We start from the raw sequence: 15,026 nt of genomic DNA, 5'->3' as shown, positions 1-15,026 counted from the left end.
GAGCATCTTTTTGGTGGATGATTGGCAGATGTAGGATAATGAAAAACACATTGCAGTCCATTTTTCCTTCCATTTCAAAATTACCGTCTTTAAACGTTTAAAATAATTTTAAGTATCTAGATATTTTCCTGGAATCACTGACTGTTTAGCACATTCGTCGTCTGCACATATAGTTAGAAATACTGAACTATTTACCATAATAAGCAAGTATTGGTCAGTGTTACTTTCTCTGCACTGCATTAAAATGTTTTAATTATCTGTTAATCATCGCAAAGCACTGAGAAAAAAACATTTCTATTAATCATGAAAATGTACAAGCAAAATGAATTTGTAAAATCAAATGTCTGTTATGATATAAAAAAAAGAAAATTTCTGCAATTAAAATGTCATTTTTGCAACACAAAAAAAGCTTCAAACGTTCTAAGATCTCCTCAGAACCAAAATTTTAAAAGACTAAATCCAAAACTTGCAACTTGTGGAACTTCTCAAGTTTGCCGATGACGCCACTGTAATCGGCCTGATCCAGGACGATGGCGAGTCTGGATACAGACGGGAGGTAGACTGCCTGGTCCACTGGGTCAGTCAAAACTCACCCTCCAATAACTTCCAGTTCCTCAGAATTTCTCAGACGGCCACACAAAGACGCCCCATGAAAATCCGATCTTCGTGCATCAAATCAAGAAGTAACACCTTCCACAAGAGCTGGTCCTCGTCTTCTAGTTTGTCCTGTTCACATCCACCATTGTGTCGTCTGGCTGAAGTCTATAAAGTCAGATCTGCATCCTTTTACAGTTTTAGGGTCAGAAAACGGGCAAATAAATCTATTCCTGGAGGCTAGAGATCTCTTTGGGATCTTTATTTTTTTATCCTTCTGCCTAAAGACAATCCTCTGTCTCTGTGGTCTATTGACAACTCATTCAATTTCCTGCTTGGTGTCTGATTTCTGACCTCTGCCCTGATGCCAGCTCTGGGACCTCATCGACATGGAGAAGCAGCAATCAGCTTCTATGCGCCACAAATCTGAAATAAAACTCCCAGAAAGCTGCAAAACAGCCAAAACAATGATTTCCTTTAAATCTAAAGACCCACTAGTTTAGAGGTGCTTTAGAAACATAATCAATAAATCATTACCAATTTGAAGAGCAACGGCAGCAAATGTTTCCATTTTTGACTGTGTGTTGTCTTTGTGTCATGTAAAGCACTCTGAAATGCCTTGTCGCTGAAATGTGCTGTACAAACACAATTTGATTTTGATTTGATACACCAACCAACTCAATTTTCCACAGGAGGAAAATTATGTTGTAGAAACATCTCAAGAGTCAGTGTAAACAATTTTCAGCTTCATAGCAAAGGCTGTGAATACTTGTGTAAATGTGATTTCTATTTTTAATAAAATTGCAAAAAAGAAAACCTTCACATCGTCATAACAGGATTCTTCTTTGTGAAAACTAGGGGAAAGAGATTAATTTAATAATTTGAAATTAAGGTGCAACATGGGAAACAGTGACATGCTGTGAATTCTTTCCGAATCCTAATGATTGTAGTCCAAGAATAAGATTATAATCCCATGAAAAGTTGGGTCATAGAATTATAACTGGAGATCAAAACTAAACAGAAAGGTTTAGATTATGTGTAATGCTGGTATGAATAACATTCCTGTATCAATTTGGAGTATATCTGGGTTATCATTCTGACCAGCATTACCCCAATACAACATACCACTGTACAAAACTGCAACATCGTAGTAAAACTGATTCATTCATGCACTTTGACCGTATGTCTTATATTCATTAGGAGTGAAAGATTTTCCACACCTTTAGAAAGAACAAACATCACCCAAGTTGACCTTTTTTTAATAAGTCGTTTCATTCAAAAGAATGGAAGCAGTACAGTTATTAAATAGAAGCAATTGCAAAGCAATCATTCAACATACGTGTTCGAGGAGAGGTTTCAGCTGATTGTAATGCAGCAATCTGACAGTAAATATGTTCTAAAAACGTTATGCAACATGTTTACCTACTGATGGCCGAATTATCTCTACATAGACGAAGGTCAAAGAATGATTACTGCTCCTGCCGTTCCTCGAAGATCCAGGATAAGACGGCGACACTACCAGTAAGAGTGACACATTCCTACCTTTACAGGACAGGAAACGATTTTTAAATACTTTGGTCATAAATTTAAATATTGGAAAACCAACACATCCGTTGCTAATGGTGTTTGAGCTGTGGTTTTGCTCAACTCTTCCAAATAGCAATATTTGTTTTATATAAAGCCATAAAACACCATCTGTATTTTATTTCTAAGGATCCATTATTTTAGATGATAAATCCAACTTTTGTATCACTTTTGAACAAAGGGGAGTAATTCATGTTAATGTGGTATATGAATCTAATATTTTATATCAGAAATACATTCTGTGTTGTCTCTTAATGATAGTTAATAAAGTCCACCAACAGCAAAGCTGAAAACATCAATCAGTTGATGGTTCAGTAATCAAACGCTTGGTTAAAGGTCCGTTTGTGTCCTCCCCGATTGTTGTAGCCTCCGCCGCCACCACCACCGCTCCGGAAGCCGCCATTACGTCCTCCATTTCCACCAAAGCCGCGCCCTCTCCCGCCTCTAAACCCGCCTCTGTCTCCGCGGTTGGTGAACGGCTTCTCCTCCAGCTCTGGGAGCTCTGTGGCTACAGTCAGCTGCCAGCGGCGACCGTCTTTCCAATTATCCTGATGAAGTGAAACTAGTGATTAGCATTTTATATCAACTACAGAAATTTGCCTAAAAGTGTCAAAACATTTGTTTCACCTTAAGTTAAAAGAAAAATCAATTTCTAAATTTATTTCTAAAAGCATTTTGGCGTTGACCACTAGAGGGTGCTGGTGTTCTTACCTGAATCTCTTTGACTTTATCAGCTGGGACATCAAAACAAACTCCCTATTACAGACGGACAGAAAAAAAAAAAAAAAAAAAACAGTGAGCGGTTTTGTCCAGTGATAAAAGATCATGTCTATGTTTTACATTTCTGTTACCGACCAACTCCAAAAGTGAGATGTCTGAATGGATTTACCGTTTTGCCTTTGAGGAAGGTCATTCTGTGAATGTGCTTTTCAAAGTCCTCTCCCAGCTGCTCTTTAATGGTTCTCCAGGCATAACCTAGATTATGCATCTCCTGGGAGCACAGCAACTGCATTGTGGCGTAACCCTGCAAAAACACAGAAAATATCACACAATAACTACGACGTGCTTCTGAAAATGGAAGAAAATGACTCCAGTTTTGTGCATCAGGAAAGAAGTAGGGCTGGGCGATGAATCGATTTTATCAATCAAATTTTGAGTTTTGGAATATTTAATTTATGAAAAATCAGGATTTTCTTTCTCACCAACGAGCTCCCATTATATTTCCATAGAGTTGTGTCAGCACGCCCTCTTGCTTAACAAGCGTGTGTTACAGCTTCTAATTATTTGGACTTTGAATTCAACAAAACATTAGGGCCAAGCTGTTTTGGTTTTTATTACAAGAATAAAGTTGTAATATGAGAATAAAGTAGTACATAAAAAATTAAGGGAGAAACACAGAGCATCTTGTGAAGTAAATACTTCATCTTTTAACATATAAATATGAAATAATCAGTAGCAGGACTTTGAAACAATTGAGAAAACGACTAAGTATGTCAAAGGTCATATCTCAGTAACAGTAGAAGCATTTTGCCTATTAATTTTAAGACAATCTGGTGAAATTACATTTTTATTCTGCTAATTCTGACTATTTTCTCAATTTAATAAAATTCTTGTGATTTATATTTTAGAAAGGAAGAAAAAAAGATTAAAATCAGAATTGGATCTGGTCTGAAAACAAAAATCTTTTATGTTTAAGCCTTATCACTCAACCCTAACAAGTAGAGCAGCACCAATGAAACAATGAGAAAACTCCCTGGGTTACGCAAAAAGCTTAAGGTCATATTTTGGATCTGACCCAGTTTATCCAACTGCAGCCACTTTGAAAGGTTTGATGTTTCAAAGTGTGAAAAAGGGTTTCTGAGGGCAAACGAAACTCACAGCGTCAGAGTTAAGCAGAGATCTCTGCTCTAGACTCGTGGCTCCAGAAATGTGAGCCAGAGCAGCAGCGAGTGCATCCACCGCCCCCTTCTCTTTGATCAGCTTCTCTGCTGATTCCCTGAAATATTCAACAGCTGTGGCTGGAACGGAGTCCAAAAACCTGCAAACAGGAATGGAAAAGGATTTTATGAAATTTCTTATAATCTTGACAAAATCTTGTATCTGACAAGTTGAATGACTTCATGAACATTCAATAGTTTTAATAATATTACAATAGTTTTATGAATGACAGCAGCAGAGTTTCCCATGTACCTGGTGGCGTCTTTGCTGGACGATTTGATGATGTCATTGGCAGTTGGAACACCGACTCGCCTGAAAGTGATTCCCTAAAATAAAACCAAACAAAAAGCATTTAGTATCAACTCAGACAAGTAAAGTAGCCAGAATCTAATAAAGTAAGTGAAAGACGCCTACGGCTTTGTTCTCTACGTAGCGTAACTGGTCCTCTTCCTTCCTCTGGTAGAAGCAGATGCAGACGCCAGTCCTGCCCGCTCGTCCTGTTCGCCCTGAACGATGGATGTAGGACTCGACATCCTGACAACATAGAAAATAGCTGAATCATGCCAATTTATATTAAATTATTCTCATTTAAAAACTAAAGAATTTTGTTTTCAAAATTTATCACTAAGGCTATCCTTCCAAGTAACTTCAGGATGCATCTCTGTTACAACACACCTGACTCACCTGGCTCATTACTAGGAATCTGTCAAACATAACAAAAAGCTGAAGAGGTAATGAATCAATTGCATTCAGGTCTGTTGGAGCAGAGTATCTAAAGAGTTTAGGTCAGTGGCTCTCAGGCCTGGAGTTAGTGACTCCTGGAGCAACAACTTCTAGAAAAGTTAAAGCAAAGTAAAAAAATATACATTTAAATTAAAAAAAAAATGAAAAATTGAAATTTACATTCTTATGAATAAAATAGTAAATGACAGGCCTATGAAAAGTATAAAATTGTTACAATAAGTTTCTAAAATTATACTTTGTTATGATCAGGGTTGGACAATGAATCAACGGCAATATATGCATCGCAATACATACAATCAATATCAATAGATATTACATCTGATAGAATAATCAATATTCAATATATAGAGTACTCACTGAACTCCAATTCAAAACCACACAGCATTCTGGGATATGTAGGCAGTGGAAAGGCTTAGCTTTCCCAGCCAGATAAGCCAGGTTGGTGGCATTAACTAATTCACTTGCTCTTTGGTTACCTAGCAACAACCTTCTGGGTAAAAAAGAAGTTTAATCCCATGAAGAGTTTTTTTTACCCAGTTTCACTAAACTGCTGCTTAAAAATAAAAAATAAATGCGTGGAGTTGAAACTGTGGCTAAAACAAGAAAAGTCATGGCATCAGTTTTGAAGTATTTCAGTTATTTAACATAAAAAGTAATCTTTTATTAACACTTTGGGATTAATAAAGTATTTTTGAATTTAAATAATTATCAATATTGTTTATCTACTGATACAAAACACTTGATTGATTGCGATACGTTTTTCAGCCATTTCGTCCAGCCCTAGTTATGATAATAAATTTTATCAGTCCTGCTTTATCCAATCCATTATCCAATCTGATAATGGATTGGTTCACATCAGAGCCGATTTTTGTCGAGCAGAGTGAGTTTCTGTGTGAGCCAACCTTTGGCGGAGAACACTGGACCACCAAGTCGACCTCTGGGATGTCTAATCCACGGGCGGCAACGTTTGTGGCAACAAGAACCTCAAAGGCACCATTCCTGAAACCTTTCAGAGTCGTCTCTCTCTGTTTCTGTGGAATATCCCCATGGAGGGACTGGGAACTCTAAAAGCATCAAATAGGACAGGAAAAACTTAACAACTTAATAGCTCAGAAAATGTAACTTTATATTGAAAAACTGCTTTTGTGTAAGATTATTATGAGATGCAGATTGCTATGGTTACCTGTTTGATAGAAGCATTCATGGCCAATTCATTGGCTTCCTTCTTAGTTTCGCAGAAGACGATTGTTCTTCCATGGCTGCCACTGTACACCTGGACTACGTCTCCAATCACTGCAGCACGCTGGGACCAGTGGCACGCGATGGCCAGGTGCTACAGAGGGAACGACAGGATGATGCAACAAGTGAACAAAATCCAGCAATTGGTTTATTTTTGTACTCAGAATGCAACACTTTTGTTTTCCTCACACCTACCTCAACAGTTGTTGCCGCTTTTTGTGTTTTCTTGCCGATCAAGTCGATATGCTTGCAGCCTGGCCTCATGTATTTCTTGCCCACTTCATACACCCAAGGAGGGCAGGTTGCAGAAAACAGAAGAGTCTGTGGGTTGGTGTCGCTGTCTGCAGGGGGCACACACACGTAAGTGGGCTTCAATCGTTTTAAAAACGCTGCGAACTTTTAGATCCACTCTCACATGGATGTGAAACAAATCCAACACATCATATTCATAAGCATGACACCCAAATGTTTACTTATTGGTGTGTGGCCAGAGACCGGTAGCTGTAATCAGCTCCCCAAAAACATCTGAGCTTTTCTGATCCATTAAACGAATCATTCTCAATATTTTTCATACTACATAAACATCAACAAACAGCACAGACTTTAATTTTATTTTCATCAATGTATAACGGTCTTGTAACTGCTTCATTGTATGTTGGACTCAAACTATTCATCTTAAACACTTTTTTATATACATATTGTAGTACTTAAGTACTTAGGATGTAAAAATGCAATAGATCTAAGTCAGAATAAGCATGTAGGATTGCAAAGAAAATTGGGAACCTCTACTACCCTGATAAATCCATTTACTGAATCTATACTTAAATTCCTCCCACACAACTTTTGATATTGATTTACCTTTCTTATACGAAGTACCCAAAATCTCTTCGACTTGTTCTGCAAACCCCATGTCCAACATCTGGTCCACTTCGTCCAGAACGACGTGTTTCAGTTTGGTGAGGTTCAGTTTGTTGTTCTCAAGGTGATCTTTAATGCGACCGGGCGTTCCCACCAAAATATCAATTCCGTTACGAATAGCATCAACTGGACAAAAATAAAGGAGTAAGTATTAACTCAGACAAAAATATAAAGCTGGAAACAAAATTAGGCAAACTGAATGGTTATTGTTGAAAATACTCAGATGAAAGCATCTATAATACTGTGCTAAGTAATGGAGGTACTTCAGCAGAAAGAGAAAAGAAATACAGCTTTTAATGTTTCAGAAAATGTGGGTGTTTATAGGCAAATACAGAAATTAAGAGGCAGAAGGTCACATTTCTGCGATACTCGGACTATTTCAATTTGAATCATCTTTAAAATTATATATTGAACAAGAGGTTGCTGCTTTTTCTCTATTTTTGTTCAATTTTTTAAAACAATCTTCAGTAAACAGTTAATACTGAGAAATGGACATACTCTGTGGGTTATATGAGCTGCCTCCATAGAAACAGGCGATGGACAGTCTTTTGGCAATGTCTTTGAAGTCCTTGCAGACCTGGATAGCCAATTCTCTGGTAGGAGCCAAGACTAGCACCTATTAACAAATTAAAAAATTAAGTTTTAGACAAATATTGAGAGAAACTGAAGAAGAAATGTGTAAGTTTCTGGTGAGTACCTTGGGAGGCCGGCCTCTCGTCATCTCCACTGAATCGTTCTGGAGCTTTTCTACCAACGGTATGGCGAAGGAGAAGGTCTTTCCTGTTCCAGTACGGGCCTGAGCGATTACATCCTCTCCATCATATACAGCATTAAATGACTTCACTTGAATGTCAAACAAGTAGGTGACTCCCCGAGCTGAGAAGACGACAGAGAAGAGAGAGAATAAGGAGATACAGAAGAGGCAAAAAAACAAACAATGATAACAATGATACTCATAAGTTTGAAGCTCAGGCTTCCAACTTATGAGTAACATCCAGCTGAAAGTAGATACATTTCTGTTTACACAGTCTACAGTTGTGCATGAATGTCATGAAGATCACATATTAAGTTTTTAATATTTATAAGCCATCATTAAGCCGATGAGTTCTCTACACAAATCATACAATCACCAGATAAATGCAGTTTCATGCCAGCTATGTAAAAGGAATTCTTTTTTTTTTTTTTTACCAGTTTTGTAAAACAATAGATTATAAAAACAGAGATTGCTTACCTTTCAGTTTATCAATGGTGACTTTGGAAATTCTGAAGTTAGAGAAAGCTCCTTCTTTCTGCTCAGGTGTCTGCTCCTAAAAACGTAAAGAAATTCAGTCCCAATGTTTTCTTTGCAGCTAACTTTAAGCATCGTCAAACTAGCACAGACAACAAGCATGGTGTAACCGTAATAATTTGCTGCAAAACTATATCTCAACAACCCTTTACATAAATGTTTAACTTCTTACATTTAAGGATTTTTCAAATCTTACATTTTCACTGTCACTGGCCAACTCATCACTTGACTGGGCTGGGGTCTGACTGGGAGTTTGAACTGGTGTGTTTGTGATGGAATGTCCATTGGTTGCTGCCTCAGTGGTTGCTTTCTTTTGCTTCTGGTTCTTCTATTTGTCCAAAGAAAGCATTAAAAGTGTTACACGTGGAAGGAAGACACTGAAAAAATACTTGTATTATTTATGTAATATTTTATACCCAAAAGAATATTTATACTATGTTTTCTATGAGGTAATATACCAAAATGCATTCAACTGGTAGATATACAAATACACAACATCATAGTACTAACCTCTGATGCTTCCTTTTTCTTCTTCTTTGTTTTTTTTGGTGACTCTACATCCTCGCTATTACCATTCAGGTCAGCGGCCTCATTGATGGGGCCGTTCTCTTGGTCCGCTGCCAGCTTGTCCTTTTTCTTTTTCTTCTTCGGTGCTGGAGGATCACAGTCTGGATCCTCCCCCTGCTCCTCAGACTGCTGCTGTTTCTTCTTCAGCTTCTTACCTTCCTTTGACTTGTTCTTCACCTTCAAGGAATGAAAAAGATTTACACTCACCGAATACTGAGTCCAAGTAATCATTGGCAACATTATTAAACTAATTTTAACAGTAACAAATACATTTTTGCATGAGGTATGTCATTTGTAAACAATGTTACTCCATGTTTTTTTTTTTAAGAAATACTTGATGCAATAATGCATGCACCTAATAAATAACAAGAAGCAGAAAGCATTTTTTTCAATGCGCAGATTTCACCATCCATTGGTCAATGTTACAGCTTTTCACAGAGCAGAATGTAAACAGAGGGACACTACTCACAGTGTAACAAGTGAATGTTCAAAATGAGCAAGGAAAATTTATAAAATTTAATTATACTCCAGTATCTGACAATCAAAACTGCACTGATCTCAATGTTGATCGATCTGTTGTAGCCAATAGGCCTTGTGCTTTTTTTGGTACATTCAACAGTTTTTCTAACACGTCAATAGGTTCATTATTAGTTTTTAATGCCAGGTGTGAATTGTCACCTTTTATACCAGTATGCATGTTGATATAAGGTAAAGCTAAAAATTGCTGACTTGCATTTATAGTGTACAAGTCACTACAAATGCATTCATTTTTTCCCAAACCTCAACTTGACTGTTGTCCATTCTCTGTTAAAATATCAAAGTTGTCAACTTCTGGGATAATTACATTAAGAAATGAGAGGTGTAAGAAAAAGTGAGTATCAAATGAAAAAAAAAAAAAACACGTGAAGGTGTGTTTGTAAATCATGTCTCATCGGCAAATCTAGATAAATTAAACATCACGAGTTTGTGTCAACAGGTAAAATGCGAATTACTGTCATATTCGTCCACATTGTTGATATGTACAATGATCGTGGATTCATATAGTGGATACTTTAAGTGTCCACTTAACAACAAAAGCTAACATATGATAATGTACGTAAGACAATCTCCTGGTTACACAATGGATATATGCCAATACCGCATTATTTTTCATCTGTAAATGCTAATTCGATGTAAATATTTCAACAGTAACTTGTTTGTTTCGAGTTCCCCTTTGTTACAGGTTTATTATTGTTGTTTAAGGTTAGCTACTAGCAAGCACAGCCACATGTTGTCAAACATGGTGGAGCCGTGGCAGAAACTTCAGCCTTTTAACTCGACGTATATCGTCAAACTCACCTTGAAGGTTTCAGCTTCCGCGACAGTGTCCATATCTTTCTCGGTGGTTTCTTCTTCAGTTTCAAAGATGATTTTTGACGGCATATCTCTTCCCTGTTGGAGACCCTCGACGTGGACACAGGCTAACCTAGGGGCACGCGGATGGAAAGGACCGGAAAAGGCGGAGCGAAGAAACGTGATCGCAGCTGACGGAGTGGAGCGTTCATGGAACGTTCGTTAATGACGACTGCCATGTTTACTAAACATGTAACAAAAGCGTTTACATACAAATTCTGAGAAGTATGCTACTGCCAGTCAGCTACCTCTCTGAGTTAGAAAATTAGCGAATCCAACTGGTTCGCTAACTTGCAAATGGGAGACAGTGTGTTTCGGTGTGAACAATGGAAGTACCAACCTCGAAGCTAATGAGAACGCATCATCAGATCGTTCACTCCCAAGTACCAATGCGTCACAAACATTCCGCCATCTTGGGGGAGGTGCATACTTGTGTAGATATAAGGTTATGGGCCGCATTTCATTGGCTGATGCCCATTCTACGTATAGCGCGGCTACCACGTGCGTGGCCGTCCCACAAACACAAGTTTCCCGTTAGCTAAGTACAGCATAATGGCAGTACTGATACAACTTTTACACCTTTAAGTCTGTCTGCTACAGCCTTACCTTAGCTAAACAGATCAATATGCAATGTGTACTATGAAATAGTTAAAGACTGAATATTGTGCATTTATAGTAAGTCACATTTGACATGAGTTCATTATCCTCTACGTTGTATCATTTGTTGTAATAAAATTTAAACTGTAAAGTAAAAACTAACAAGAGTATTGTGTGCACATTTAGAGAATAAGTCTAAAATGTGATCGGGAATTTTTTTGACACCTATTAAAACAAACTGCACTCAGCAGACTTTTTTTTTTTTTTTTAAACAACTTTAGCTGTATTTTATTTTCGTCCACTAGAGGGTGGTGAAACCCTAAATTACAGTTATTGTTGGTTGCTGTAATGTAGTTGTTAACTCATACTCGATATTTTCTTTGACGGCAGCATTCATCATCAAAGTGACCCATTTTGTTTGTAAAAGCTCTAACCGTGCCAAAACTTCAAAATATAAAACATAAGCAAATATGGCCTTTAAACAGCACAACTTGCAACTAAGTAAATTAACTCATCCAGGCACGTGCAGAGGGGGCAGGCTCGAGCCCCTGCCCCTTTTATCCTTAATGCCCTAGTGCCCTTTAGGATTTTTTATTTTTTTTATCTGTATGTCAGAAGGCCGGCTTGTGCCCCTCAGCAATAATGTTTAGCTAAATATGATAATTTAGTTGTTGGCTGCCCTCAATAATGACTCTTTCTATGGGTCCATGTTGTTCAGACACCAGGTCCATGGTGAGGAGGAGGGAGCGGATCTGTGTCCTCTAACTATCAAATTATGGGCAAGAATATATATTTTTTTACACTGGTTTGTGAATAAAAACGTAGGTCTGATGTTGACCTTAGAAAAACTGTTTCTATTTATATTTTCATAATCGTCCTTGCAATAGTGGTTAAAAAAATAAAAATAAAAAACGCCTCGCCCCTAAACACAGAAATGCTTCAGCTGCAGAGAAAGCTTCTGACTTTAACTTCATCATTCTGCTGAATGCGCTACAGGCAGTCTGAGCCACCGACAGACATAAGGAATGTCTGTCTTTATTTCAGACATCCTGATATAAGACACGATACTGCAACTGTCACTGTGAGTCGCGACACACCTCAAAGCCCCTGTACCACCCAGTACCACCCGGTACCACCCGCTGACTGTTCGCTCTGCTTCTCCTTAAAGTCGCTACCAGGCGGGTTAAAGCCGCTGCTGACGGGATCTGGGCTGGAGGTTCGCGTCTGTAAATAGAAGTTACAGAACCTCAAGTGATAAGATTCAGCTCAGAGCATTTAGAGTCCACAAAATAAACATCAGAGAAAATACTGTAGCAATAATTAGAACCACAGCAAAAAGCCAAACATGCCACAATGAAATGAATCAAAATGTCCCCAAAGCATCTGCGGACTGACAGGGGCCACCAGGTGATTCCAGGTGATTCCAGGTAGATTCCAGGAAGATTCCAGAGATGCACATCGCAGTTGCTGTTCATGCAGGGCCGGCCCAAGGTAATATGGGGCCTTAGACTGATCCCCCCTCGCCCCCGCTACTCAATCACTGATTATTGGTAATTTGATGTGATGTATTTGTGAACAAACCCAATTCAAACACAAAGATTACACCATATTGTAGCCATGGTAACACAACAATCAAACTATCAAAATGATCCTTTAAGCTTTTACAAATTAAACTTCCGAATTAAACCCTAAATGTATTTCTTTAACAGCTACAGTCTCAGATCAGCTCAGTCCTGCAGGACTGTTAGCAGCAGAAACAGCAACTTTATACCTGTTAGGGAATATATACTACATTTGCTTTGCATTTCCCCACATGATGGCAATGATATTAGGATCCAATTAGATTCTTGATTAATATGGGTTGTTCCTATGTTGTTGGGTGTTTTTGTTTTATGTGCCCTTTTTTAAATTTGAGTCCCTGGCCCTCCAAAGGGCTCTGCACGGCCCTGTTAACTATATTTAGCTAACATATAAGTTTACAAGTTAAATATTTAGTTTATAAGCTAAATATTTAGTTTCTGAATAAAATATGTAGTTTTGTAACTAAATATGGCATGTGAACTAAATGTTTAGTTTGTGAATGAAATATATAGTTTTAAGCAAAATATTTCATTTTTAAATATCTAGCAAAATATATAGCTTCTTAAAATTGCTGCTTGTTACAGTGTAACTTTACAAATGGTACCCCATATACTCATCCTCAAACTGGAAGACAGCAGCGCTCCTGCACCATTTAACGGTGTCATCTGGTAACAGGAAACGGCGAAACAGGAAGCGTTCAAGTGCAATTTAAATAACTCAGATGTATTTTTGTCTTTTAAGCAGAAATGATAGGACAACCTAAGCAGAAGGCCTCTGGTGAACCCACGATCCGGTCGGCAACTTCTGCCTTGTTCTTGTGTAAGTTTGTGGGTTGAAAAAGTGCTGGTCATTGTGATTTTCATTGTGAGTTCTTGTTTTCTAGTGTTGCGTTCTGCTGTTTAGTCACAGCCGAGTTGCAATTGCCATCTTAAATGTTAAATAATGTTGTAGAAGTTAATTAAAATAAGAAAAGTGGAAATTGCTTCATGATGCAGATATGAATGATCAGCTGTCAAATGATTTGACGGTGACAAATGTCTCCCTGCACTTTTTCTGAGTTTCTCTTGTCTTCACGGAGTTAAGTGAAAGGGCGTTTCTCGTTTTTTCTTCTTCTGCTTTCAATAGATAGCACTCTGGTAACTTTCTCTTCTTCTCAGATCTCTGCCTCTCTTGTCATTACCTACACCATCAGTCTGTTTACTCCCCCAGAACTAGATCCAAATACAGAGAAGCAACATTAAGATTCTATGCTCAACCGATCTGGACTGTAAAACCCAGCAGTACATCTTAAAAACAGAAATAAGCAAAATTACTGAAATTTACAGAACTATCAAGAAGTTAAACTCAAAAAGGAATCTTCAAAGTAATAACTGAGTTGTTTTAAGTGCAGCAGACGTTTGTGATGAATATTTCAACTTCGTTCCATTTACTCATTTTCGTTAAAGTTGACTTTATATCTAAAATGAAAGCCCTACTAAGCATGGACTGCTTTACTTATGATCTTTACATCTTCTCTTTAAAGAGAAGATGTAATTATTCTCTTTAAAGAGAAGATGTTATTATGATCTTTACATCTTCTCTTTAAATCAGAATATGGTCAGCAAGTAAAATTAAAAATGGTGCATCCAAATATTTTTTTATGATCCCTATAGAGAACAAGTTGGTGTTATACCAAACAAACAAAAACACCTTTATTCTACCGCTAACTGCAAAAGTCCTGAACTCCTGATACAATAATTGAATTTAGTCTTGTTTCAGAGTATGAAATAGTGTTCAAATAGCAGATTTCTTTTAGTTTTTATTATAAAAACATTACAAACTCTGCATCATTTGTCTTTCGCTTCAAAAATGTGCACTACTTTATGTTAGCTTATCACATGAAATGGCAAAAAATACATTCAACTGTGCGGTTGGAGAATGAAAAAATGTGAAAATGCCAACATTATGTAAATATTTGCAAGTCCTTAAATGTGACACTTCACCTCAAACTATTTCAACAAAACAGTTACCAACTGCGCAATGAGGAAACTGTAGTAAAACACATACAAAGTGGCATGAATTCATCATCATCAATTACATTTAACTCTCACTGTGAAATATCACTCATTTTCATGAAAGCAAATCCATTCATAGCTTATCTTTTTTTCTCGTCATCCTCTTGGTTACAGAGCTCTTATGTTTTGTTTCTGGTGCAGCATTTCCTGAAGCATTAAAAGAAGAGTCTTGGAAATATGTAAAATAACATTTTATGACGCCATGTTATATTTTGGCGCTACATAAAAACATGTTTGACTTTTTTATTTTTATTTTGCAATTTATCACGTGATGCTTATTTACCATTAAATGCATTTAAAAATATATTTTTGAAAAACATTAGCTCAGATAAAACAGGCTTTGATCCCGACCAATAAAGATTAAATGGGTCACATGACCCAGAAGCTATAGAAGAAAAATACAAAATTTTGACAAAAAAAATTCTAAAATAATATCAAAAAGTTTCAAATGCAATAAAAATGAGTGTACCTCATCTCTCCAGCCTGGAAGAACAGTTTTAATATTACAATTATTAAAAAATATTGAGCCA

At 37.2% G+C, this 15,026-nt stretch overlaps 1 protein-coding gene across 1 annotated transcript; it reads right to left on the bottom strand.

Moving 5' to 3' along the window:
- Positions 1–1,836: 1,836 nt before the first annotated feature.
- Positions 1,837–10,672, bottom strand: ddx21 (DEAD (Asp-Glu-Ala-Asp) box helicase 21). The gene is made up of 16 exons (XM_044136666.1): positions 10,211–10,672; positions 8,816–9,049; positions 8,502–8,633; positions 8,249–8,324; positions 7,715–7,893; positions 7,516–7,633; positions 6,958–7,143; positions 6,295–6,440; positions 6,044–6,193; positions 5,763–5,924; positions 4,531–4,650; positions 4,369–4,442; positions 4,057–4,216; positions 3,068–3,202; positions 2,890–2,934; positions 1,837–2,726 (listed from the first exon to the last, which is right to left on the bottom strand). Exons 1-16 carry the CDS (start codon positions 10,292–10,294, stop codon positions 2,490–2,492), a joined length of 2,238 nt encoding a protein of 745 aa, XP_043992601.1. The 5' UTR covers positions 10,295–10,672; the 3' UTR covers positions 1,837–2,489.
- Positions 10,673–15,026: the final 4,354 nt, after the last annotated feature.

The sequence above is a fragment of the Gambusia affinis genome, linkage group LG02 (assembly GCF_019740435.1).
Source record: "Gambusia affinis linkage group LG02, SWU_Gaff_1.0, whole genome shotgun sequence".
Classification (NCBI taxonomy): Eukaryota; Metazoa; Chordata; class Actinopteri; order Cyprinodontiformes; family Poeciliidae; genus Gambusia; species Gambusia affinis.
Note: the sequence above shows the minus strand (reverse complement) of the source record. Positions and strands in the feature narration are given on the sequence as shown.